The sequence below is a fragment of the Siphateles boraxobius genome, unplaced genomic scaffold (genome assembly GCF_051911475.1).
Source record: "Siphateles boraxobius isolate OS27281-9 unplaced genomic scaffold, OSU_SipBor_1 19, whole genome shotgun sequence".
NCBI classification, from domain to species: domain Eukaryota; kingdom Metazoa; phylum Chordata; class Actinopteri; order Cypriniformes; family Leuciscidae; genus Siphateles; species Siphateles boraxobius.
The window spans coordinates 24069064-24097019 of record NW_027508799.1 but is presented as its reverse complement, the minus strand read 5'-3'; the positions used below and the strand labels follow the sequence as shown (position 1 = coordinate 24097019).

Below are 27956 nucleotides of genomic sequence, written 5' to 3'. Positions count from 1 at the left end.
ACAAAACGTGACAATTTATACAAATAATTTTTTTATTTGAATAAAATCATTCATGCTTTGAACACAAATGTATTTACAAGTAATGGTATATTGTATTTCAGCAAACGCTTGTTATTGACAATTGTAAAGAATATTTGTTGCAATACTTTGTTTCATGCATTTAGAAACGTGACTGGCATACTTAACGGTTTGTTAGTAAATGTACTGGAATATTTTCTAACAGCATCTTCAAAGGAGCAATATTCCACTCATTTCAGAATGGTCACATCACTTTCTTGCTCAGAATGAGTTGATAAAGCTAAGGTAGGCATTAATGAAGCCTGTGGGATCCTCCAGCTGTGGATAATGACTCACATGCTCATCTAGAACCGATACTGTGGATCTTTGAACTAGTTTCCTGTAGATAGAGATGGAGAAAAGTTTGTTTGTCACAGCATAGCAGTTTTATCTTGGCTTATATGCTAAGTTCCCACTTGAAATATTTACCGGTAATAAAGAACTAACCCTCACCAGTAGTGTTTCCCAACCTGTTCCTGGATGTACACCAACAGTACACATTTTAAACTTCCTAATTTTACACGCCTGATTCAACTCATCAGCTTGTCAATAGATATTCCAAGACCTGAATGGATGGATTAGGTAAAGGGGGGCATAGAAAATGTGTACTGTTGGTTGGGAGACACTGGTGTGGTGGGTAATTAAGGTGCTTTTAACTTAAATGATTAAAGTTCAGTCAAGAGCAAATGCATTAGTAACCTTTTGAATGTCATTTTAAAATTATATAAAGACGAAAATGTTCTTTCACAATTAAAAGTGCTGAAAATCTTTATTCTTTTGTACAAGAAAGTCTTGGTTTGAATCCCACAATTTTTTCTTTACTACATTTATTTCATCAAGACTAGGCTTGGGTTCAAATCCCACCTCAGTGTGTTGGGGTTACATATAACCAACAGATCAACTCCATGATGGACTGTCAAAAAATGAGGTACAGCAAATGTTTTAAAAATAGTTTTCATCTAAATTTATAACAAAAAAATCAATAAAATAAAGCCTTTGCTTTCTGGTCCACTCACCACCCTAGATTTGAACCAAGGACAAAGTTTTTGTGCCATAAGCTTCTAACCACAGGACCATCACCATCTCCCTTATGTAAATGTTTTTCACAAACGTTAAGGGAGAAAAAACCTATGCATGTTTAAAAAAAAAAAAAGTCTAGACATTTCTCATTTAGTAATCATACAAATTATAATTTAGTTAGTTTAAATAGAGATAATAAATATAAACTGACGTATATACTCACCGGTAGAGCTGGATAAACTGGGGATGTGGATTAACTGGATCTAGGGGTCCATAAATCATGTGCACTACAAAGTTAAAATTTGATGAATCAGTGATGTTTACAAAGAAACACGTTCATAATTTTGTATGGCCACATTACACAGCTTGAAGTGATTTATCAACTAATCTTCCAATGCACAAAACTATTTATTACTCTTAATAGAAATAAGAACCAACTCTCCCATCCTATAGTATGAGTTAAAATGCTAATCCTGTTGCATTGCATGTATAATATATTGTAATGTTACACATTTCATATTTAACTACGTGAATGTTCATTTAATATATGCTCTCACCTCACCTCAAACACATATTGCTTGGGGTGCAGACGGGCTAAGCAGCTTCTGCAGTGCTTTTCAACGGATTAAACTACTTAGCCTCAATAGCACTGCCCACAGTGAATCACTTCAGTCTGGTAGCATGATGGCTACTATAGCACTTGATACCACTGAATAAATGGTGTGTGTACTCACATGGTGTTGAAGACGAGGTTAGAGCCCCCACCCATCTCTCTCTGTGTTTCATCCTCTGGTTAATGTACTGCAGGACACTGGGCGAGACACAACAAAGGATTGTTTGTGACGGTGGTCATTACAAGCAAAGCACTGCAGATGCAACACATGGAAAAGCTTGGACACCTGTCCATGACTAGATTTCCATCGTTAAAGCGAACGCCTGTCCACATGTCCCAGAACTCTGCTTCTGTTGGCTGGGTGTACGGTCCAAACACATCCCTTATTCTGTAGGGTGAATACATATAATATTTGCAATTGAAGGTGATAGGCCACAACCTATAAACAATGATTTCTGACTCTGTAAAGTACAACGAATAGTTTGAACTGTGTATTAGAAAGCATAAAGCTATACACCACTCCCATTCCGGATGCTCCACTCACCCTCTGGAGAAAAGCTGGTAGTTTACTAGTCGAGTAAGTACAGGTGAAATGAAGCCTGAGTCCTTCAGCACCTGTAGATGACATAAGATTAGAAATATTCACATTCTCAGTTCACAAATGAAAACAAATGTGTATTTTAAAGCGTCACACTCACTTTCTGAAGGAATCTTGGATAATGAGTCTCAGGGAATATACCTGTAAAGATTTAAAACAAAAAAGAAAACATTTTCAGTTTTTACATAATGTTGAGGATCTCTAATCAGACTTTTGTTATCTGAAAGAATATATATATACACAGGTATATATTTATAATTTTCATGAAGAATAAATATACAAATTTAATGTACCTCCATTTGAGAGGCAGATGCTGTTTATGGTAATGTGTCCATTCCTGTTATGGTCACTCCTGTGTGTTTAACTGCATGTGAGAACCACCCAGATCATATTGACAGGAACATTAAGCTGAACTATGAAAAGAGAGCTTTAAGGATCCTTACAGCTCACCTGTACAGTAACTCGAGAGCTACAGTGTCTCCATAGTCATGTGACAGGAGGTTAATCCTCTGCTCTGAAAGCCCCAAATGAGAGATCAGGGCCTCCACCACGCTGGCTTGCTCGAAGATTGAGTAACTGTGTGGTCGCTGGAGTGTCATCATGAGGTGGGACGTTTATATGATAGAAATAATGATTCAAATTCTGAATAATAAAAGACCGTAGTTGAAGTGACTGCATGTCTTTCATCTCACCGGTTTGTCCGAAAAACCAAAGCCCAGGAAATCGAGGGCGATGACTCTATTAAAGCGTTGATTGAGAGAATCCCAGATCTACAAAACGACAACGAGATTCAAGTAACATCAAAAGCAAATGCTGCACAATGAACACCAAGTGCAAAGCAGAAGCGAAGAATCAAGTCACTGTTAGTGAATTGCTTCCAAGTTGCATTAAATTGAGTTTACAGTAGCTTTTCTGAAATGTTGTTGCAGTTTTACACTGGAAAATGCCTTTAAAATTTCTCTTTGCATATACCTTATACCAGTCATAGCTAGAAGTAGGAAAACCATGAAGCAGCAGGAGGACATCAGAGCTTCCCACAACACCAACTGACTCTATTGACAAATAGAATACAATTACAATAAGACTACAACATCAACAGAGTATATATCGTGTATAGCTTGTAAACAAAGCCTGTGATATACCTTTGTAAAAGATGTTATTTCCTCTGAAAGTAAAGAAGTGTCCGGAAGCGCGCCAGGTGTTGAGCGCAGGTGAGAGCTGTGGAGGTGGGATGTGCAGATACACCGCGAGCAGAGGAATGCACAACAGACTCACGTGAAGCCACCACTCCCTTCTCACGCGACGGCCAGGTACGCACTCACTTTCGTTCTGCTGCTGGGAGACAGGGTACGTTTTTATTTTACTGTACTTTATTTTGTGATGTATATTGCATTTGTTTTTGTATTAAGATTCATCGGACCTTATGTGTATTAGAAGTAACGTTAGAGAGAGAAAGACAGACATAGGGGAGCGCGTCAAAGCATCGTCACAACACGGATTTAAATGAACTGACAATGCAGCCTTTATTATATGACGATTCAGTTCAAACTTTAAGATAAATAAGAACTGCCAAATAATTCGTGCTAGTTACTTACAGGTGAGTCTTGTGACATTCTCGATTTCTGCACTTTATCGCAGAGTCTGTCGGCTGTTTTTGCTGGTGGGCTGAAATATGTGCTGTTGAGTGACATTAAGAGTCTGTCACTGAGCTGTCATCTGCGGAATCCGTACTTGCATGGCCTTAAAACGGTCTGTCGCGACTGTTAACAAGCGTCATGCTGCCAAGGATCCAAAGGTTCTCTCAGGCAGAAAGTAGAGCTCGCTTACGCCCCTCGTGGAGCGGATGGCAAACGGCACTTTAGCATCTACCGAGCGAAACCGAAACCGTGGACATAAATGTTGGACACACAAGCAAGTGATCACTAGCTCCCTCCTTTGGTCGATAAGTGTATCACATTAATAATATTAAATAATAATACAAATAAATAAATATATAAAATAAATAAATAAACATATATAAAATATATAAAATACACACACACACACACACACACACACACACACACACACACACACATATGTATTATTTAATATTATTATTATCACACACACACACACACACACACACACACACACACACACACACACACACACACACACACACACATATATATATATACACACACACACACACACACACACACACTATGATATTAATATAAACTATGATATTATTTGGTTCTTGACCAAGAGATCAACATGGAAACTACCAGATAACTGTCTCACTCTCAGATCAGTTCTTAACTGATGGGGTTAGACAGATGATATTTACATTTACATTTACATTTAGTCATTTAGCAGGCGCTTTTATCCAAAGCGACTTACATCTGAGGACTAAAGCAAGCGAGTCATCGTGAAGAGGGAAGAAAGACGCAAGAAGTGCTCAAAATACAAAGTTCCGGCATTGCTCAGAGTAGCAAAAGCCAGACAAGGGAAGATTTAAAAGGGAAGGAAAGATTTAAAAGAGAAGAAGATTTTTTTTTAAATTTTTTAATTTTTTGTATTATTTTTTTATTTTTATGTTAAGTGCTCACGGAAGAGATGAGTTTTCAGTTGTCTTTTGAATGCTGTCAGGGTTTCTGCATTACGGACGAGGGTGGGGAGATCATTCCACCAGCATGGAACCGTGAATGAGAATGTTCTGGACAGTGATTTTGTGCCTCGCTGTCATGGCACCACGAGCCGTCGCTCCTTGGCCGATTGTAGGCTTCTGGTAGGGACGTAGACTCGTAGTAGGGAGTGAAAGTAGGACGGAGCTGAGTCTGTGGCAGATCTGTAAGCAAGCGCCAAAGCTTTGAATTTGATGCGAGCAGCGAGTGGTAGCCAATGCAGTGAGATGAACAGAGGAGTGACGTGAGCCCTTTTGGGCTCGTTGAAGACAAGGCGGGCTGCAGCATTCTGGATCATTTGTAGAGGTTTAGTAACACATGATGGAAGACCAGCTAGAAGAGCATTGCAGTAATCAAGCCTAGAAATAACCAGGGCCTGGACGAGAAGTTGTGTTGCATGCTCAGTTAGGAAAGGCCTGATCTTCCTGAGTTTATGCATTGCAAACCTACGTGATCAAGCTGTCCTTGTAATGTGGTCTGTGAAGGTCAGCTGGTCATCAAATATTACTCCAAGATTTCTGACCGACCTTGATGGGGTGATTGAGGATGACTCTAGCTGGATAGTGAAGTCGTGCTGTAGAGACGGATTGGCAGGGAGGACGAGAAGCTCAGTCTTTGCCAGATTGAGCTGCAGGTGATGTTCCTTCATCCATGCCGAGATGTCCGCCAGACAGCTTGAGATACGTGCAGCTACTGTGGGATCATCTGGTTGAAATGAGAGGTAGAGCTGGGTGTCATCAGCATAGCAATGGTAAGAGAAACCATGTGCCTGTATGATGGGTCCCAATGATTTGGTGTAGATGGAGAAGAGGAGCGGTCCAAGAACTGAACCCTGAGGAACCCCTGTGTTCATTTGATGTGCTTTGGATTCCTCGCCTCTCCATGTAACCCTGAAGGACCTACCTGTGAGATAGGACTCAAACCAGTGGAGGGAAGTTCCTTTGATGCCCAGTGATGAGAGGATGGACAGAAGGATCTGATGATTCACAGTGTCGAACGCAGCAGAAAGATCCAGCAGAATGAGAACTGATGATTTGGAAGCAGCTTTAGCGATCCGCAGGGCTTCTGTGACCGACAGTAGTGCAGTCTCGGTTGAATGGCCTTTCTTGAAGCCAGGTTGGTTGACATCTAGCTGGTTGGTCAGAGACAGGAAGGATGACACTTGGTTGAAAGCAACTCGTTCAAGTGTTTTCGCAATGAATGGTAGGAGAGATCTGGGGATATCATAGATATACTGTATATAGATATATTCTAGCTTAATCTAGAACTGATTGGTGATAGAAAACATTTAAATGGTGTCATGGTACATAATGGTAACTTCAACAGGAATGGGCACATTTAGAATTTCTTCCTTGTGGACATTATTTATATCAATCTACAGTATCAATGAGAACACCACACACACACACACACACACACACACACACACACACACACACACACACACACACACACACACACACACACACACACACGCTCTGGGCAATGTTCTGCTGGCAAGCCCTGAGTCCGGCCATTCATCCAAATGTATTGCACCGTGCTCCAAATTCCCCAGATCTCTGTCCAATTGAGCATCTGTTGGATGTGCTGATTCAACAAGTTCAATACATGGCGACACCTTCAGGGGTCTTGTAGAGTCCATGCCTCGGCGGGTCAGCATTATTTTGGCAGCATTCGGAGGACCAACAGCATATTAGGCAGCTGGAGGTCATAATGTTTTGGCTCATCAATCGCTTATTGGCTAAAACATGGACGTCTGTAGACAAATATCATGTCAAATGCACCACCAGCCTATAGACAAAAAAATGTCAGTAGTCATTTTGATACAGGCACCATTAGTACAAATCTGTGTTGTTATTAGTCCTTAGTCAGGGTAGACGTCATATTGAATGTAACTCTGTGAGGGACAGTTTTGCAGTCTTTATTATTGCATGCACTCCTTAAAGGTCCTAGATCACGTAATTTTTAAAACTCAAACATTTTTGTCAACTAAAATGGTTTTGGAAAGATGTTGCGTCAGCTGAACAGCGAAAACTGTAGAATGTTGTTTAGCTACAGTATCCACTGAACACTCTTGAATCCCTCACAGCCTTATATTCATGTCAAAAAGTATAAACATGTATGTTACAAACCTGACAAAGGATACGCTGTATTATAAACACAACAAAATATAAAACCACTGTTTAATTGTGAACTACATGAAGATCACTTTAAATTAAAAGAAAAGAAAAAACATTTCCTTTATCCAGAAACAAACCAAGACTTTTTTTTCCATATTTTATTAGTTTTTCTACACTGTAAAAGATGATCGTGATTTTAACGGTAAAAGACTGTAAAAATGCTACAGTGTAAAACCTTTAATTGGTTAAAAGAAAGTTTCCTTACTATATACGATAAATAACTGTGATAGATCTAATGGTGCATTTAATGTAATTTATACTGTAAAATACCGTTAAATTTACAGTTTTTGAAAGTGAAAAAGAACAACTCATTGTAACATTTACAGTGAAAAACCGTAAATTGACATTCCCACAATTCCCTGCGAGACACTTCACATTTGAAGTATTTTTGTTGAAATAACTGTTTCTTCATAGTTTTCTTAGTTTTTTAATTAATGTTTATTGCATTTTTAAAATTTCATGTGTTACCATGATGGTGTTTAATGTTTGTGCGAATGACACTGTGCACCTTCTATATAATAGTATTAACTCTCTTGTGGAAGATTGCTTGTGATGAGCTTTGATTGATCATGTGACTCTTATCATTGCTGTGATGATTATTGGTTGTCAGTGTATTACAATGTTACAAAACAGAAATTAATACTTCAATAGGTTCGTAAATTAACATTATATCAGATAATAAAATACGGTTTATTACTGTAATTTTTAAGTTAAGTCTGTAAAACCAATAACGTTGCTACCGTATTTTTAACGGTAAAGTTCTGGCAACCACATTTGAAATAAAAATATCTTTAAAATATCTCCTTTTGTGTTAAACAGAAGAAAGAAACTCTTATAGGTTCGGAACAAAATAAGGATGAGTAAATGATGACAAATCATTTAGTTTATAATGAAAGCTGCTTGAATCTTCAGTTTTGAGGCTTATTCATTTCACTTTTGGTGTGAAAAGGCCTTTATGTTTGCCAAAAATAAAACTTTTATTTTCTTGTTATAAGCAAGCACAGTCCAGGTGAGAAAAAGTAACTTTACACATTACTTTCCATAATACTAAGTAACACAATTAGAATATTGCGTTACTAAAAAGTAAACTAACACATCACTTTTAAAAGTAACTCTCCCCAACACTGGTTAGGTTGGCAGAAACTAATGTGCAGTTCTCCATCCTCTCCACTAGGTGACGTAAGCGGGCTTCAGGTTAAGTCTGACAGGATTCTTGACAATATGTGGCTTGTTGCAACAACACGTGCAAACTGTTTTGAGTATATATCCTGCAGATGACAGCTCTGTGACAACATTTAAATATCACTGAACAGCGCATAGTCCAACCCATAAACTAATAAAACCGAGGAACACTGTGATAAAGTGAAAGAATCGAGTGTCACGCGACTCACCTGTAAGTAACTCTACTGATATTGCTGTTGCATTATGTTTATACGTGGGCACTTCAAAGGCATCGCACATAAACTGAAAGCCACAAACTTTACTTTTAATGGGGTCTTTAAATTTAATGACAGACTCCCCGTCATACATTTTAGAAAAACGAATGAATCATTAATTTTGTTGTTGCGTTGTTTACAATAATGATAACCTTGAATGAAACCTGTCTTTTTATAATTAATGCTGTATAATAGTGAATTAAAACCTGATCTTAACATTACAAGTTAAATAGTCTAAATATTTAACTGGATTTGTTTTGTCCAGTATCCTGCAGAACATTAAGGCTGTGAAAACACAAAGACCGTTGTTGTTGTTTTTTGTAGCATCATGTATTAAAGTATTTTAATAGCATCATCAGCAGCACTAAACTAGGATAAAGAGTATATTGAATCATTAAAGTGTTACTGAGGATTAATACAATCTGTAATTTGACACTGCACAGCTCTAGGAATTTAAGTTTTGTAGTCAATTTACATTTATTAAACATTATTTAGACCAGGGGTTCTAAAACTTTTTGGGACCAGGGACCCATTGAGCGGAGAAAAATTTCCAAGGACCCCCTCTCATAACAATAACTGTCTGTGATTAATATGCTTAAAACTATTCGTACTCTTAAATGCCATTGGAATTAATTGCATTGTAATCTTTTTCACCCTAAAAACTTAAGACCTGTTTTATAGAACAGAAACATTTAAATCATGTTAATACCACTTATATACTTGTAAACAGTGGGTCTTTTATTCAAATTGCATTTGGACTCAATAGTATTTACACTAAGTAATTTATCTTAAAAGCTTTCATAAAATCAACAGCAAGACAGCAAGCACAGGCTTGTTCTAATACAACCAAACATTAAAACATTAACATTTTACATTAAAATAATAGTTCACCCAAAATTAAAATTCTGTCATCAATTACTCACTCTCAGGTTTTTCCAAACCTGAATGAATTTCTTTCTCCTGCTGAACACAAAAAGATATTTTGAAGAATGTCAGTAACCAAACAGTTGATGGACCCCATTGACTTCCATATGTTTTATTTTTAAAAGTACCAGAAACTGTTTGGTTACCCACATTCTTCAAAATATCTTCTTCTGTGTTCAGCAGGAGAAAGAAATTCATTTGGGTTTGGAACTACTTGAGGGTGAGCAAATGATGACACACTTTTCATGTTTTTTGGGTGAACCATCCATTTAAAATAACATTTAAATTATGTAATGTTACTTTACGTGCATCAACTTTAAAATAATGAACTCATTGCACCTTATATCAATGGCAGTAATCACAATAAACAAATCATAACAGAATTAACACTGTTGCAGAACACATCCTAGTAATTAAGTTAAACCAAACTTTTATTTTGGCGGGTTGTAGTGAATAAAAGTTTTGTATTGTTATTATTTATGTTGGCCCAGGGCCGGAATGTTTTTAGTAAAGCCCCGAATATTTTGCTACCTTGTCTTTCTCATAGGGCAAAAAAAAAAATTCAGAAAAAAAATTGTGAATAAGATTACAGCTGCCATGATTACCTAATCATGAAACGTGCATATTACAGTTTTATTTATATTTTTCCCTTTGCTTTAAAGGTAGCCTACTTACAATGTGCTTTTGCAGCGTTGAGCATTGTAGCCAATCACAGACATGTCTGTTGAACGCATCGGCCAATCAGAGGCGTTTAAACGAAAGATCTCACACTTGTCGCAAAACCTGTCATTATTATAACCTTAAGATGCAAATAAGAGATTCACTGAAAAAATAATGTCATTTGATATTCTTGATGCTGCTCTGCTCTGATGCTACTCCGTTTGTTGGATGACAAAAAGTTCAGCGGTCTAGCTCATCAATGTCAAAATGATTAAAGAATGCGGGGCTTACCGTTCACAGAAGGATGTTAACAGTGAACGAACGCCTGGTAAAATGTAAGTAGATAAAGATTTAATATTTGACAACTGTAATTATTTCACTAATACAATCAGCCTTTCTTTTTCTTTATTCCCTAAAATCGCTTTTATAATCAATTCATTAATTTAAATAAATACCCAATTTTAGTTTGGGCTAAAGCCCCAAATATGACCCCAGAACCGCCCCTATTTTTGAATCAAATTAAATGCTGAAACATTCTCAAAACTAACGGATAAAAAAAAAAGAACTGAAAATTTGAAACCTAGCCTAATGACTTTGATTTTACCACTAGCCTAGGCTACTGTATATTCGCGGATTCACTCTTCTCTCTGGTTATGCGCGCGTGTTTGTGGGGGAGAGAAAGAGAGAGAGCAGGAGCGCTCTGCTAAGAATTTCCCCGATGGTCTGACTGGATTCCGCGATTCCGTTCATAGGGTTATCAAATTATTCCGCGGACCCCACTTTGAGAACCACTGATTTAGACTAACTTTTAAATTATTTTAGGTATACAAAATGGTGTAATGTCTTCATGTGTTTTGGGACAATACATGTGTAAATGAAGATTGTTTGTGGTATTATACAATTTTACATTTATATACATTATAGAGCGACGTCTTTGTTGATTTATGTCTTTGCCCCACAGAATCAGAGATGTGTTTGGACCGTTACACCCAGTGACGTGTGGACAGACATTCACTGTTTGATGGACATCTGCTCAGACACAGGTAATGCTTCTAACATATCAGTGTGTGTTGTTGGCGTGTAAATGTGTAGGTTACCATCATTTTGTTTTTGAAGGGCTGTCCCTTTGAAAAGCAAATGATGGTAACCTAAGTAGGTGGGGAAGGGACAGGGAATGAATTTTTTCATAGCCTTTTTCATTTTTTTCAGTCAAAAGCATAACCCCCTGCTGGACATCGTGCGGGAGCTCAGGGGGGGACCCCATGATCCCCCACACCTTCTCACTCACACCACAGCATTCATTCATATCGCAGAGATCTGGCTGGACTCGAACCAGCAACCTCTGAAACCTCGAGGCAGCGCTCTTACCTGTGAACCACAGATCTCTTATCTGAACATGTGAAGGAACTTATATTTCACCATTCACCTGTATGTGAGCTGGGATTTTACAATAAACCAGTTAAAGTGCTGATGAATCACATACAGCCAACCTGCCAAAGGGGATTTGGAACCCGAGCCTTTGTCATGGCCTCATTCCCAACTGATGTGTGTTTAACCACTACACCATCATAGCTTTTGCACTGAGTGCTGGCATTTGGGAAGATTTGTTGGATATAGTGCAATTTGTGGGATTTAACATAAGCAATAATGGGATTTGAACCCATGCCTTTATCGCAGCCTCATCCACAACTGAGGTGTGTTAGCCACTGCACCATCATGCTTTTTACGCAGAGATTTGGCATTTGTGAAGCTTTGTTGGATATAATGCATATTTTATGTGGGAGACCGAGAATTATCCTCTGAGCCATACAATATGTGCTGATGATGTTTTAGGGTATTTTATGCACTTTGCTTTATAATGACAATCATCATGAAGCTTCAAAATTTCCATGAATCTTGTGCATCTCAGCTTTATCAACTCATTCACAGCAAGAGTGGGGTTATATATTGTGCCTTCCTGTAATGGGAATCAATTTTAATCCATTATTTTTATTTTAAAAAATGTAGGCCTACTAGTCTAGGCCTACATCATTTCTGTTTAACTTGCTCAATGTACATGGATGTGGTGATTCATCTAAACTTGTGATGTTTATTATGGGTTTTAATAATAAAATGATCAGTTTGCTTGATGTAATAATTAAAGTCACGGCTCTCTATCCAGGCGCTCCTCTTCCTTTCGTTCCTCAAAATTCCTTCCGTCTCTTTGCTCCTGCTGGTGTCATCAATTATTAATGCAGTTGTACTTCGTGTCCACAAGGAGGGGCTGTATATGCTGCTGGAATCTGCAAATACCAACACAATAACGAAATCATTGTTTAATTGTGAACAAAAAGACAAAGATCACATTAAATCGAAAGGTTCAAAAAGCGTCTTTACTCATAAACAAACCATTTAAGAAGTCTAGTAATATATTTTGCTACTCTTTGTTTTTATTTTTTATTTCGGCCATGTGACTTTCAGATCAACATATCAGACGTTTTATCTGTCTTACACTTCAGTTGAGAGCTGATCTGAGTCAATTAACTAGTAGATTCCAACTTTATCCGCTGGTCAAGATCCTAAGAAAATCACGGATTTACTTTAAAATATGTCAAATTAAACATTTCTGCCGTCTCGCCAAAGACGGCCAGTTTGAGTTTGCAGTTTCATCTATCTTCTTCTTCTTCTTCTATGGATATATTCGCGGGTTGCATACCAAGTTTATGGTGCATACCGCCACCACCTGTGCTGGAGTGTGAAGTGATTTCAGTCTAGAAGTAAAACAACTATGCTTAATGAATTTTAAAACTCACCTTACATTTCCCCCCGATTCTTTTTTTGTGTTTAATATGTTAATTGATTGTAAATTCTTTGCATCCCATTTCCTGTAGCTCTCTTACTTACTCACTCCTTTCCTGTCCATGGTGTTTCATCTATTAATGGTGTTGATGTACTTATTGGCCACAAGAGGGAGCTGGTTATCAACTGTCTTTTATTATTTAACGTAATAAATAGTATTTTTTGACTATGAACATTTTAAAGTAAGCTTGACGCATAAGAACTGAGTCAATGACCCAACCTGAGGTAATTCTCGGTCTGTTGGTGGTAATTAATTACACGAATCGTCTGGTAGAAACTGTGCAGTCTGCCATCCGCTCCTCTAGGCGGCGTAAGCGCGTTTCACGTTCAGCATGACACCTTTAGATTCTTGTCAACAAAAACAACAACTTGACACATGCTGACAGTCGCCACAACACGTTCTGATAGTTTTAAGGCATTTAAAGTACAAATCCTGCTGGTGACAGCTCAGTGACAGACTTGTAATGTCACTTAACAACACTTATTTCAGCCTATCTACAAAAACAACCGACAACGTCATCTGTAAGTCACTTTCCACATGAAGTGGTTATCTCTTGTAAAGTCACTACCAAACATTATATAGCAATCATCATTTGAATTTAAGTTTGTGTTGATGTATCAATCTTCTATGTGTCAGAGCAGAGCTTTAATGTGTTTGCTGGATTGTTTTGGTGATGCTGATCTCTCTGTGTCAGACACTCATTCTCTGTTTAAAAGTGTAACTTCAACCTGCTGTGGCATGATCTTTATCATGTGAATCTAAGGGGGTGGTTCCTATAAGGCTTATAAAGTAGAATAATAAGTAGTAGAGCTTTTTATCAGCTGTTGTTGTGGTGTCACTGTAGTTAATAGTCTACTGGATTCACGCATGTTAATATGCACTTTATTGCATATTTTTGCAATAGGCCTATGCAATAACTGTTGTTGTTTTGTGAAGCTCTGATGATCTTGCTAATTTATGCAGTTCAGGTTTTCATTGCACAGCATTTGCTCATGAAGTCTTATGAATCGTTATCTGTTGTTTTCTAGATCTGGGATTCTCTGACTCAACGCTTTAACCGAGTCGTTGCCCTCGACTTCCTTGGCTTTGGTTTTTCAGACAAACCGGTAAGATGAAAGACTCACCGCCATTTCAAGTAGTCTTTACACTCCAGATCCTGGACCGGGGGGGGGGCATAAATGTGTAAATGAAGATTGTTTGTGTTATTATAAACTGTAACATTTATATATACAATATAGAGTGACGTCTTTGTTGATTTATGTCTTTGCCCCACAGAATCAGAGATGTGTTTGGACCATTACACCCAGTGACGTGTGGACAGACATTCACTGTTTGATGGACATCTGCTCAGACACAGGTAATGCTTCTAACATATCAGTGTGTGTTGTTGGCGTGTAAATGTGTAGGTTACCATCATTTTCTTTTTGAAGGGCTGTCCCTTTGAAAAACAAATGATGGTAACCTAAGTAGGTGGGGAAGGGACAGGGAATGAATTTTTTCATAGCCTTTTTCATTTTTTTCAGTCAAAAGCATAACCCTCTGCTGGACATCGTGCGGGAGCTCAGGGGGGGACCCCATGATCCCCCACACCTTCTCACTCACACCACAGCATTCATTCATATCGCAGAGTTCTGGCTGGACTCAAACCAGCAACCTCTGAAACCTCAAGGCAGCGCTCTTACCTGTGAGCCACAGATCTCTTATCTGAACATGTGAACATGTGAAGGAACTTATATTTCACCATTCACCTGTATGTGAGCTGGGATTTTACAATAAACCAGTTAAAGTGCTGATGAATCACATACAGCCAACCTGCCAAAGGAGGATTCAAACCCGAGCCAAGTCATGGCCTCATTCCCAACTGATGTGTGTTTAACCACTACACCATCATAGCTTTTGCACAGAGTGCTGGCATTTGGGAAGATTTGTTGGATATAGTGCAATTTGTGGGATTTAACATAAGCAACAATGGATTTGAACCCATACCTTTATCGCAGCCTCATCCACAACTGAGGTGTGTTAGCCACTGCACCATCATGCTTTTTACGCAGAGATTTGGCATTTAGGAACATTTGTTGGATATAATGCAATTTGTAGGATTTAACATAAGCAATATTGGGATTTGAACCCATGCCTTTATCGCAGCCTCATCCATTACTGATATGTGTTTAGCCACTGCACCATCATGGCTTTCACATTGAGTACTGGCGTTTGGGAAGTCTTGTTGAATACTGAGAAGGTTTGTTGGATATAATGCAGTATGTTTTAACATAAGCAATAGTTTGATTTGAACCCGAGCAGAAAACCAAGTTTTTTTAAATGGTGATTTAGATTTTCAGTTCGGCTACACCAATAATTACAACATTTTATCATAAGCAATAAAGGGATTTGAACTCAGAACTCCCAGACTGAAACACAACAACTTATGACCTGAGCCACCGAAGTGCATGTGCTTTAGATAGAGTTTTATTGTAAGCTTTGTTTTATGTGATGAAAAAACATTAGCAAGTGTGGGGTTTGAACCAAGATTTCTACAGAAGGCAAGCAAACAAACGTTGAACCACAGCTTTTGTGAAGTTTGCAATGTTTTTTTAAAGGGTGATTTAGATTTTCAGTTGGATTGCATTAATAATTAAAACAACAAATCGCTTACCAAGAGTGAGATTTGAACTGAGGATTCTCAGACTGAAACACAACAACCTGAGCCACTAAGTCTTAGCATATGGTAATTGTTTCACACACATGGTTTATGGAGACTGGAGAGCCTTAGTTTTATATGATTAAAAAATTGCACAGTCAAGGGATTTGTTTCCATGCTTGTATTGTATCCTTGCCTGCAGAATGTGTGTTTAACTACTATTGCATTTGTGGCTTTCCAAATTGGATATAATGACAACAATTAAATGTAAAAGAGAGTGGGATTTGAACTCAAGGCACCACACTCAAAGCATAATGTTTTTACACCTGAGCCACTGAGTCTGACAAGCTTAGGTGTTTTGGACTGTTTTTTTTTAGATCTGTTTTATATGATGAAAAACATTAGCAATTGCATGTTTTGAACTAAAACAGTCATATGCAATCAGACTTTGCAAATTGTGATGCTGTCTTTAGATTTGTGCAGGTTATTTAGATTTTTAGCTCAGTTAAAGCATTAATTAAGCAATATTGGGACTTGAACTCAGGACTTTTAAACACAACGCTTCATTTACTGAGCAACGGAGTCTGAGGAGTGAAAGTGTGTTTTGGACGGAGCTTTATCGAGAGCTCTGTTTTATATGCTGAAAAACATTAGCAATTGTGGGATTTGCACCAAGACAGCCACAAAGTCAATGTTCAAAACACAATTTAAATGTTTATGAACTGAAATATTAAACTTAGTATTGCATCAAACAATCACAAATATTAAGAACTTCAAACATTCTTTACATGTCAAACTCAAGCTGATAGCACATGCATAATGTGAGTAAATAACATCACTTGTTTATTCAAATACAGTTTTTGTGTAAAAAGAGTCCATCAAACCAGCCTGGAAGTTTCTAGTAGTCACAAAGACGTTGATTAGGTGCTTCAGGTGTTTTTAATTATGGCTGGAACTAAACTCAGGAAAGTGGCTCACTGCTTAAAGTACAGATTCTGCAAATGTCATCTCAGCGACGGACTCACACCCCGTTTCACAGATTAGGTTTAAGCCTAGTCCTGGGGCCTATACCATGAAGCCGGTTTAGGTGGCTAGCCAGCTATGTTTCAGTTTAGTTTGCGCCAACCATGGGTTTTAGGCACCATGAAAATGGTTTGGCTTTTGTGTTCATCGCCATAGTAACTTACGCTCCACGGCTAACCTGGGGCCTATGGAATTACTTTTGTGCCAATAATAATGAACGTAACTTTTCAAGAAACTGATGAAAATATAAATTGAAACTGAAAAAAATATCTTTGAAACTGAAAAAGAATAAATAGCGGGCACCTTTTTTTACTTCGTTCTTAATACACAGAATGTTTTGCTAACTATTTCTCATATTTCGTTCGCTGCGGCTGATCTGAACTTACAAATGCGCTTCCAGAGTTTTCAGATACGCTTCTCAAGTTTTCGTTTACGCTCCCTGAGTTTTCGTTCGCAATTCTGACACATATCTCTCGTGGGGGCGGGGCTAGTAGCAGTGTGTTCTCATTGGCTACTGAGTTCTTGATTGTCAGCTTCGTGACTTGGAAGTGAAGACGTCAGTGTTGTGTTTACATGTTTGAATGTGAGCGTCTGTAAGCGCAGGTTTCTATTTAATTTTACTGACATTAAGTTATGTTTGTTTTTTAATTTTATCTGTATTTACCTGCTGCTACTACTTTGTCGACAGAAGCTTTTAGGAGCGCAAGAGATCTATTGAGTCTATTCACTATTCAGGTGTAATTGTACATTAAAATAGGCCTACTGTATAATACTGAAAATATTGTATTGTGTCCAATGTTTTCGGAGAATGTTTATTTGTTTATTCCTGATGATTCATTTGCATGTTAGGCTTTGATTAGGTTGAGCTGCTACAATTTAAAAATAATACTAGCATAGTGTGTGATATATTCAGCCGTCAAGAAGAAAGTTTCACTTCAACCAGGTAATCAAGGTTGGCAACCATGTCCATCACATTACTCATTGTCAGCATATGCATTTACACCATCAACATTAATGATCACTTACATAAGAGGAATTTAAACAATATGAAAATTACAATCGTGGCCTGTTGTCAAATGATACAGACCTCAAAGGGCATTTCATTACATATGTCACACAAAGAATGTTTTTTTATCATGCTGATCATTTTATTTAGTTATTTAATTTAGTTAATATTATCTTCTAACATTTAAAATTGTAAATTAAATTTTAACAATCATCAACAGTTTCAATTGTGACTTATACAACCAGTTAAATGAAAGTAATTAAAAATATGAATTCAAATAAATGTACATTCTTTATTGTCAATACGGCATATACACAAGTATCTAAGTGAAAGTCTTGGATGCAATAATGTTGTGACATGAAAGACCAGAATCCACAAAACATTACTTGCATACTATACATGTAATGCACAGTATTATCATGATATACATTACTATACAAAATGCACAATTACAAATACAGAATACATATTTAAAATTCATATACATTTTAAAGGATGCTATGATCCTTTGAACAGTTCCTGTTATAGTAAAAGTAACAAAGCAGTGACTGGATGGGTACAAGGATAGTCCGCCCAAAAAATGAGAATTCTCTCATCATTTACTCACTTCATGCCATCTCAGATGTATATGACTTTCTTTCTTCACATAAACAAAGATTTTTAAGGAAATAATCCATCTCTGTGAGTCCATATAATACAAGGGGATTGTAATGTATGTACATATGACAGTTGGTCGGAAGTGAGTTTTAATAGTTTTAAACGGTTTACATTATTAGTATTTTTCTTGTCTAGCCTATTGTTTCACTCCAGAAGGCATTGATTCGTCCACTGAGGTCGCATGGACATCACGGTCACTGTGTGTGGTTTTTAAAGCATCTTTAGGACTCGCAGAGATGGATTACTTTCCTTAAAATCTTAATTCGTGTTTATCCGTAGAAAGAAAGTAAAATGCATCTGGGACCGCATGAGGGTGAGTAAAATAAGTGAGAATTGTATTTTTGGGTGAACTTAACATTCATATGCTGTTGGTATGCTAATCCATGATCAGCATAAACTAATATAAATTAAGTGCAACCTCTTGTGTACTTGTGAACTGTGTTTGTTTTGATCTAGAGGAAATTAAAATATTTGCTATTTTATAAAAACAAAATAAATCAGGTGTCTGAAGATCAAGATCCCAGTCATTCAAATGTGATGTGTCTGAACAAAGTAATCGGTATTATTGTCCGATGTGGACAGTGTATCTCTGGTACTATCACTCCATCCTCTGTGTCAGCATCAGAATTTTGTTTATGGAAAAGTTGCTCAACTCCCTGGAAAATGAGAAAGGAAACATATTATAATCAATACACACTGATTTGAACTCCCACATACAGTAACAAGTTGAAGACTTAAAATATTTATTTCAAACAAATTATATAAATGTTTTAAGGGATTTTACAGTACTAAATATTTACATCTGAGTCATGCACCATTTATCATCTGTAATACTGTTGTGTAACCAGTAGATGGCTGTTATAGCCCTATATATAAACATATATCCATGGCTGTGTATTCCCTAGTTGCTGGATGTTTTCAGTCATAATTACTTGCATGTATGAAGTTTTGAATTTGGACATACATTTATTATTAAAGAGTATTAAAGATTAAACATTTTTCTCAGAAATGTTAATTTGAAGTGAACATTTTTGCATTATTATTAGTCAAATATGGACACAGAAAAAGCATTGTGTTACTCATACTAGCTACATATATTAGCTTTATCAGTCATCTTTATCACACAAAAGTAATCAGAATAAATATTGTGACCAGGGTGATACTTCGAAATAATTGTGTGTTTATATATCATGAACAGAGATGTGGTCTGTGGTCTGAGTTCAAAAACTCTGCATCACAAATTGAGAAATTCAGGTTTAAATAGCTTTATTGGCATGGTAAAAAAAGGCTTTACATTGCCAAAGTTGAATCAGGCAGTGATTGACAGCGCTCTGGTCCAATGGCATCGGTCATTGTCTGATACAGTACTTTTTGTACTGTAGGCTACACAGTACAGATACTGTACAGTACTCTAGCCCAATGTTGTTTGGGGTGGCTGGGGGGAATATTATCTAATCGAAGCAACTATGATCTAATCAAAGACATAATCGTATGTAGATAAACAAGTCATGTAATGATTGGGCTAACAGTTGAATCAAGACAACACTGTATAATGTTATGGGCTCACTGAGCTCTAAAATGCCTCACCATCTTAAAAAGCAAGTACTGTATTATAAATAGTATTAGTATTGTATCAAAAATAAAATAAAAAAAAGACTTACCACGAGTATCCAGTATCCTGATAGTGACGATGACTAACGTTAACGTTAATGATAATGATATCATTCGTCTGTAGGCTACTATTCCTTCTATAAGAAATCATCTCAACAATATTGTGTACCAGCAAATAAATACAGATACAAACTTAATATCAGTTAAATGAAATTGAAAGCTGCTCTTACAGACGCTCACATTCAAACATGTAAACACAACACTGACGTATTTACTTCCAGGTCACGAAGCTGTCAATCAAAAACTCAGTAGCCAATGAGAACACACTGCTAGTAGCCCCGCACCCACGAGAGATATGTGTCAGAATTGACCCTTCGCTAAGCCCCGCCCTCCTTAGTTACTGTTGCTACGCCTGTCAAGCTTTCGCGTCTAGCACATCTATTACAGTGTGTATGCACCGTTGTCAGACATTCCCAATGAGATAATTTGTAATTTTTGGCGAAAATGTGACATATCTGAGAGCAAGACAAAAGGGACTGCAGTGTGCATTTGAGGGATATATCCACGACATAATATGCAACCGATTAGAGAATAATTTAATAAAAATTGAAGCTAAAGCGCATAGTCCCAGCTCCCGCGCCTCATACGCTGACCATTCACATGGGAAACACACGAATCGAGGAACAGCTATGTTCGTGCACAGAAGGGTAAGTGAAATGTGAAACTAATCTAATAATTATAAATCAAACAGTTTATCCTTAAATCTTGTGGAATAACACTAACACCGGGAGAGCCGCGATCGGATTGGGTTAAAGTTACTCATGGGTAGGCCATCGATTAACAAAATGCTGAAATATTTTAAAGTATGTCAGTGAGCCTCCGTCTTGTCTTTAATCGTCTTATTTTACGTTAAATTATATGCATTATGAACAAAGAACCGTCATTATTTCCAACTTCCAAGCAATAGGTGTTTTTGTTAATCCTGTCGACACTTAGATGTGAATGGGTTCTCCCACACTGCTTGATCCACGCACATAATATCTCACCTTGGCTTTTTGATTGTCTGGAAGGAAAAAAAATTACACTCCCCCGTCCAAACTTTTAGGGTACCGGGTATCAGATTAGCACAATCCATACGCACAACGTTTCGGCATGTTTCCCTCGCTCGAAAGCTTGCCAGACCTCCCGCGCCTAGTTACGGTTGCTAAGACACGATTGGCCAGTGGCGGTTTTCGGGCGTGGCTTAGCGAAGGGTCAATTGCGAACGAAAACTCAGGGAGCGTAAACGAAAACTTCAGAAGCATAACTGAAAACTCTGGAAGCGCATTTGTAAGTTCAGATCAGCGAACGAAATATGAGAAATAGTTAGCAAAACATTCTGTTTATTAAGAACGAAGTAAAAAAATGTGCCCGCGATTTATTATTTTTCAGTTTCAAAGATATTTTTTTCAGTTTCAATTTATATTTTCATCAGTTTCTTGAAAAGTTACGTTCATTATTATTGGCACAAAAGTAATTCCATAGGGGCCTCATGTACAATGGCTTGTCATGTACAATGGTCTGTCAGTTTCCCTTGGAAACAGTTTCCCTAGCCCTTGGAAATCTGAACCGGCTGATAAGCCAGTCATCATCCTGGGCCAGAAAATCATTGGGGTCCCTAAAAACTCGTTCTCTTCGGATTCTACCATTAGCAATGTCCTCTAATAAGGCCAAAGGTGCCATTGCCATAGACTAAGGGTTGTATAAATTTGCATGTGCTTTTATATGTTCTTACTTAATTGCATAATTGATAGAATATTCCCATAAGGATCGTGTGACAATATATGTAAATTATTTTATAAATTGCAAATTAATAGCAATGCTTCCCACAGGTGGTAGTGCGGTAGACTTGTAGAACAATTCGTTGTGTAATGTTTGCAACTTAACTTCATTGCCTGTAAGAGTCGCCAACGGACAAAAACTATGAGAAATGTACGTACGCCAGACATGAAATTGGCGTGGAGGAACGCACATTCTCACCTTAATTTCACTGTTAGTACATCCGACCGTGAGCGTGAAAGCTGGCATAAGCAAAGTTTTTGTGCGTACGCAAGATTGATACATGAGGCCATAGATATCATATAGAGACTAGATGCCCCATTGGCCGCTGTGGCGCAAGAAATGCGGCCGCCATATTAAGCAGGTCATACTCCTATTTGCGTTGCATAGCAGCAGTAGATAAAGTCACTCCACCTGTTTGTACTCTAAATTAAAAGTCACCATATAGCAAATGATTTTTAAAGACGAAATGCCCTGGCTTTTAGTAACACTTATTTAGAATAATAATTTTGTATCATTTAGATATTATTTTAATCGATCACACGTACAATTTTGGTTTATCAATTATTTTTACACACAGTTTAAATAAATAAAAATATAAAGTTAATATAAATACGCTTTAAAATCAACAGATTAAGCTATAAAATTACTAATTACATGTGAGCTTAAAAATTACATTTGTTCAACTACCATCATGGAACGGCCCCTGGACTAAAATGCATGTTTGAGCTGTTTTAACTTAAAACAACTTGCACTGTCTTAACTGTAGGTAATAATTTACTGTCTTACAAGCCACAAAACGTAAACATGAATAGCATCATTACAACTACATTTATTTGAAAGATTTCGATATTTCAATATACAAAATAAAGTAATGTCTCTCCACTACAGAATACAAGATCTTTTGAGCGTTACATCAGCCACCCAGAGATATCATTATAATCTTAAAATTATTTTAAAAACAAAAGCTGATGTGCATCCTTACTTTTGAGAAGCACTCATCGAGTCAATAAGTTAAACTGGACAACCGAATCAAGCTCCAGTCATTCAATCGAATCAGTTCTTTTTAATGAATCAGTTAACTGTTCATCACACAAAGCTTATCATAAGGCTTCTGAAGAATTCTAATAGCCGTATGGACTGCTTTTAGTATGCATTTTTGGAGCGATACTTTTTGGAGTCTTTTGAATGAGGAAAAAAATCTTGCATTATGCTTATTTAATCTAATGTGTGCTCAACATGAAGGAAAACATGGCCCTCAGGTTACGCTAAATATCAATTTTTATTCTTAAAAACCATACACGATACTCGACAAGTTTAAAATGTAAGTTGAATCACGATATCCATTTACATTGCGCAAGATAAACAGACATGTTCTTTTATTTCCAAACGTTATTTAAAAAAAAAAAAAGATCCTTAAAACTGATGGATAAACATTCATTCCCATTATAGGAAGACGCTATAGAAAAAAAACGTTATGGATTATTTTAATATATCTATTCTAAATAGCAAACTCAAGCAGTTTCTTTATTTAATAAACATGAAAAAAAAACGAAATAACTTATTTAAAAAAAAAGTGCAGTTGCAATGACTGAACAAATCTGAATCCCTTTCTCCTGTTTTTCTTCCTTTCTTCTCCTTTATTACACCCTTAAATGAACCAACAAATGGAGAGAAGCAACAGTCTGAATTGGAACCCGCTGCCAAAAAATTAAGCCTAAAACATTACAAAAAACACAAAACATGTTAGTATTTTGACCATAAGTTTCATAAGCCACCCTGAGTATTATATTACTTGGAGAACCAATCACAACCCTTGTTTAAAGAGTGTCCCACCCCCCATGAATATAATTTATGTAAAATCCCTGTAGGTCTGGTTCAGCAGGTTGAGATGTTCTCATTTCCGCATAAAAATACAATTTATTTATATGGTCTGTATCAAAATGTTCCTTGGAAATCTGAAATAAAGTACCCTGTGCTGTGATACCAGTGTTATACGCATGTTTTTTTGTTTTTTTAATTCTTGACGTTGATTCCTTTGTGTTTCCAGTACTTCAGGTCTTAAATATATTCTACAAACAATTGCAGCAATATTTTCTTAACTGACAGCAATCTTTATGGAATATGAAGGAGAGAAAAAAAGAGAGAAAAAAAGTACAAACTTTGTCATTTTCATATGACCAACAAACCAAAACACTTGAGGAAATATTTTCTTTCAAAGAAACAAACAAGGGGGAAAAAAAAGAAACAAAATTTGAAAACAATTCACTCTTTTTTCTTCCTTTATTTTTCCTTTTGACCGAGACAACAATTTACTACCTAAAAGACAATCTTAAGTTAAAATTCTTTTTACTTTTTAAATCATTGCATCCTTTTCAATTCAATTTTATAGGGTTTTTTTTTTCAGCCTGAGTAAACAAACTTATGATACATTGGCAGGAACTTAAATGTCATTGTTGAACTGACTGTGGACCATTTCAAATAAGTTAAATCACAGATGCATTCATTCTTTAAAGGCTGGCATGGTGTGGCCTCCACTTCAAAATCACACCGTTAAAAGCGTGAAGACTCCAGCCATTTCACACAATTCAACTTCCAAATGAGAATGAGACATGGAATCTTGGAACTTAAAAAAACAGAACAAAACTAACCACTTTAAGAGGTGAAATAGTAAGGATGAGAGGAGATGAAAGGACAGAGATCCTCGACTACGGCTCCCTCCCATCACCAGTCCAATGAAAAAAAACTCACATGGACCTCAATACCTTCTCTGCTATACAAGCCTTAATGTTTTCTATTTGGCTAGAAGGTTCTATGTATCTACAAATATATAACAAATAAAACTTGCAGGCAAAAATTATTCGGTTTCCATAGAAACACCCTTTTTTTCCTGAAAATACAGCAGTATCTGAAATATTTCTCTTATTTCATTTGTCCCCATTTCTCTGCATCAGGAAGCTCTTCCACCAACAAACAAGAAAAAAAAAGTATCTACAAACTTTGTAAACAGACCTGTGTCTTCCAAAAACATAAATAATTCAAAATATTAACAGCCAAATGATGCAGAAATCAGTGTTTGAATAAGCAAAGGGCAAAAAGAACAAAATGTACAACACCATTCAGATAAAGAGAAGCGGAAGCTAAGAGCTAAGCTCCCGAGAGATCCTTGGCTCCGCCCCTCTCATCCAATGAGTTCTCCAGGCTTTAGTCTCTGCGGAGACGAGCAGGTGTTGTATGTCGTACCGAGGGGCAGAGCTGATCAAAGGGACGTCTCTAGGCTGTGCATGGGGCTCCCGGGATTTGAGGGACTGGCTGGCTTGCTGGGATCCAGGAAGAGGTGGATGCCGCTGTCTACGGCGTTATTGTTCTGATTGGGCGAGGGTGGGGGAGGAGGAGTAGGTGTGGCGTTTCTCTTAGTGGGGGCGTCGTCCTCCGCATCAGTGTCGTCGATGAGGGGGATGTGGGGTTCTGAGTCCTCTATCCGGAACTCCGGATGGGTCATGAAGTTGTGGATGGAGCTGCGAGACTCTGGCTTCTCCAGGCCCTCATAGGGCGACAGCGAGCTGCGGAATGCATTCACCACTCGGATCTGTGGGAGAACGGGACGTAAAGTCAGCCTTGCCGCTCACAGAGATCTGCCGCTCGTTCGCACACACGTACACAACAGGCATACAAAGTCAAACATCACTTCTTTTTCCTTTTTTTTTAAGTAAAGGTTAAACCAAAGGCCAAATGGACCGGTTTTAATTGATGAGTGGAGAGCAGTGAGGTTAGCGCACTAAAAACCGTCTGAGAGAGAGTGTGTGTGAGCAGTCAGATGTCGTGCAAAAGAGAGAGAGAGAGAGAGAGAGAGAGAGAGAGAGAGACAGACCAACTCTTGAAAACCTGATGCTTGTGTTACGGTGAGCTTATCCTCTGACCAAGGGACAGAAAATCCTCTTTTCTCAGGATTGAGAAGTAACAGATGTACCAAACTGGAAAGAACTTCTCAGTTGTAAATCACATATAGCCAATTATTCAAAATGCAAATGAGAAATAGAGTGAGAAAGAAAACAGAAGAGACAGGAGAAGAGAGAGGACATGGTAACCCCAGAGGACACAGCTCAACACATGAGGTTAATATTTTTGGGCATGCTTGTATTGGTGGGGAGGGATAGATCACTTATTATGTTGTGAATTAGAGACGCAAAACTTTAAAGCAGCCAAGCAAGTTTAAGCTAACCAGCACAAGTAAATTCACAAACGGTCTGGAGATGTGACCCATGCAGAGCAGCGCTACCTTGTGTTTCAACAGAGGTAAACCTTTGAGTATAGCCCATGACACATTTCACAGAATCTAAGAAGGAATATCCGGCAGTCAGTGTCGTAGCGTTTCAAACTCAGTTTCCCAAAGTCCGATATCCATTTTATTAGCCCATTTCAAGACTAAAAACAACAGACAGTTTAAAAAAAAATACAAAGTGCCCTGAACAGAGAAAAAAGGGTTTGTGGACAGCCAGGACCTGATGAAAGATGGAAATATTGATGTGGTTAGAATTGTGCTGAAAGACAAACAGAAACGACATGATTTCACCAGCTTCTCTTCCCGTCACAGATCATCCCTGTAAAATAACAAAGTTACATGAAAAAAGACAGACAGAGAGAAAGAGAATGATAAAACTGGCACTGAGTGGAGCATGTGAAAGTGTGAGAAAGAAGAAACCGCGTTGAGTACGGACAGTAACGCCAAGAATGAGTGAACGAGCAAAAACTGACACCACAGGAGAGGTGACGAACAGCAGGATTACAGAAAGAGGGGGAAGGAAGTTCATTTGTGGCTAAACTACAGCACAACATCAAGCATATCTGTTAAAAGATGACCCTACAGAAACCTGAAATACTTACCAGAACGATGCCTTAAAAATGTCCCACAAAACCAATTTGGTGCGATTGGCTGGGTTATCAGTGTGACCATGGGCGTATACTCAAAACATTTACACGCGGAAGACTATGAGCCTGGAGAGGACGCGCAGGGCTGCAGACACACCAGACGATATTAGACAACTACTCCTCATCGGTGAAACCCAGCCAAAGCCATCAAACACAGGCACAGATACCTCAACCTTAACACTTAAGATACACAGCCGTTAACATTGAGAAGCAATGTGGAAGATGTTTCGAGATACAAATCATTTAGAACAAGAGAGAAGGAGACATTAGGAGAAGAATGAAGACCGTTAGGCGAGAGGAGGAAATGTTAATTGTCATGCACTAATAAACACGCACTCACACCCGACAGTGGCAGAAGCGGTGTTGAAGGCAGTAGCAGGAGATAAGGCTACATGTGTAGGGCTAGAAACATTGGTTACATCGTGCTGTTGGCTGGAGCTGGAGGGTTGGCGCCTGACGGCCGCCTGAAAGGAAATTCCGCTCTGGAACGCACTCACTACATCCATCTGGAAGGAATCAGAGAGTGTGATAGGCCCAGAGAACGCACAGGAGAGAGAAAGAAAGAGTCAGAGGAAGAAGTGAGAAAAGAGAAGGGATAGAGGAAGAAGGGCACCCATATAAAGAAGATAAGAGACAGAGAGCAGCTGAGAGAAGAGAAAAAAAAAGGCACTGAATTAAAAGAACCTGACCTGACATTTGCCTTTAGCATTGATCGGCTTATTGCACTGATAAACTGCATTAATAAACCCTCTTCCACCAGTATAAGGTCACCATAAGTGGTGGATCGATTGGAGGGTATATTAACTCAAACCATAATCAGAAAAAGGGAAATAAAAAATAAAAAAATCGAAATTGATTAAGCAAGGCGGGCATTAGGGCTCCTGACTGCGGAGTTGTGCTGTTTTTCGAGAGGTTACCTGAGTCTGAATGCGGTTGAGGCCTCTGAACCAAAGAATCTGCCCCCTGCGGAGCTCTCGCTCAGCATGATCGATTTCCTCCATGTCATCCAGCTCCTCCAGCTCCTCATCTGGGATTTCCTCTTTCTGCGTGCCGTGACCAGCAGTCTTCAGGAACTTCAGCCGACTCGTGGGGATCGAGGAAATGATCTGAATGAAAGAGCGTAGTAGATAGATATCAAGTGGGCCAGGAGAAAAACTAAATGCTCTGTCATGCAATTTAGCTCACTGCCATTAGGAGGCACTGCTCTATTACTATTGAGGAGTATGTATTGGTGCAAGTTACAGGCTGGCTACAAGAAGCTGATTTATATAATATAAG

General features: G+C 37.9%; 2 protein-coding genes and 2 long non-coding RNA genes across 8 annotated transcripts in view; 2 read left to right on the top strand and 2 right to left on the bottom strand.

The window, feature by feature from the left end:
• Positions 1-14: 14 nt before the first annotated feature.
• mest (mesoderm specific transcript) lies at positions 15-4122 on the bottom strand. 2 transcript variants are annotated; one of them, XM_077234443.1, is made up of 12 exons: positions 3884-4122; positions 3431-3623; positions 3261-3340; positions 2981-3058; positions 2739-2875; positions 2582-2640; positions 2389-2429; positions 2235-2305; positions 1977-2078; positions 1812-1888; positions 1301-1364; positions 15-397 (listed from the first exon to the last, which is right to left on the bottom strand). In XM_077234443.1, the coding sequence occupies exons 1-12, from the start codon at positions 3977-3979 to the stop codon at positions 280-282; spliced, it is 1116 nt and encodes a 371-aa protein (XP_077090558.1). In that variant the 5' UTR covers positions 3980-4122; the 3' UTR covers positions 15-279. The 2 variants fall into 2 exon arrangements, with proteins under 2 accessions (XP_077090558.1, XP_077090559.1); XM_077234444.1 differs by having other exon boundaries at positions 3431-3620.
• LOC143741909 (uncharacterized) lies at positions 3542-12313 on the top strand. The gene is made up of 3 exons (XR_013205274.1): positions 3542-3635; positions 11119-11200; positions 11367-12313. It is a non-coding gene; the product is annotated as an uncharacterized LOC143741909 (long non-coding RNA).
• A 1014-nt stretch (positions 12314-13327) lies between these two features.
• LOC143741907 (uncharacterized) lies at positions 13328-19335 on the top strand. Its single transcript, XR_013205273.1, has 4 exons — positions 13328-13517; positions 14025-14102; positions 14272-14353; positions 14520-19335. It is a non-coding gene; the product is annotated as an uncharacterized LOC143741907 (long non-coding RNA).
• Positions 19336-23012: 3677 nt separating this feature from the next.
• The window catches only part of atp2b1a (ATPase plasma membrane Ca2+ transporting 1a), a 37834-nt gene continuing 32890 nt past the window's right edge, over positions 23013-27956 (bottom strand). For 2 of the 4 annotated variants that reach the window (XM_077234428.1, XM_077234427.1), the window contains 3 exons: positions 27596-27784; positions 27098-27184; positions 23013-25338 (listed from right to left, as the gene is read on the bottom strand). In XM_077234428.1, the coding sequence (XP_077090543.1) occupies positions 25009-25338; positions 27098-27184; positions 27596-27784 (606 nt within the window). In that variant the 3' untranslated portion in view covers positions 23013-25008. Of the gene's footprint in view, positions 25339-27018; positions 27185-27595; positions 27785-27956 lie in introns of all 4 variants that reach the window. The other 2 variants (XM_077234430.1, XM_077234429.1) reach the window with 2 other exon arrangements.

Bases quoted from the DNA above. Each gene is read 5' to 3' on its own strand.
- mest (XM_077234443.1), bottom strand. From the start codon at position 3,979: ATGTCACTCAACAGCACATATTTCAGCCCACCAGCAAAAACAGCCGAC. The intron at 2,876-2,980 runs GTGAGATGAAAG...ATGACACTCCAG, and splicing joins TTGGTTTTTCGGACAAACCG to CGACCACACAGTTACTCAAT. The intron at 398-1,300 runs GTGAGTATATAC...CTCTATCTACAG, and splicing joins CAGTTTATCCAGCTCTACCG to GAAACTAGTTCAAAGATCCA.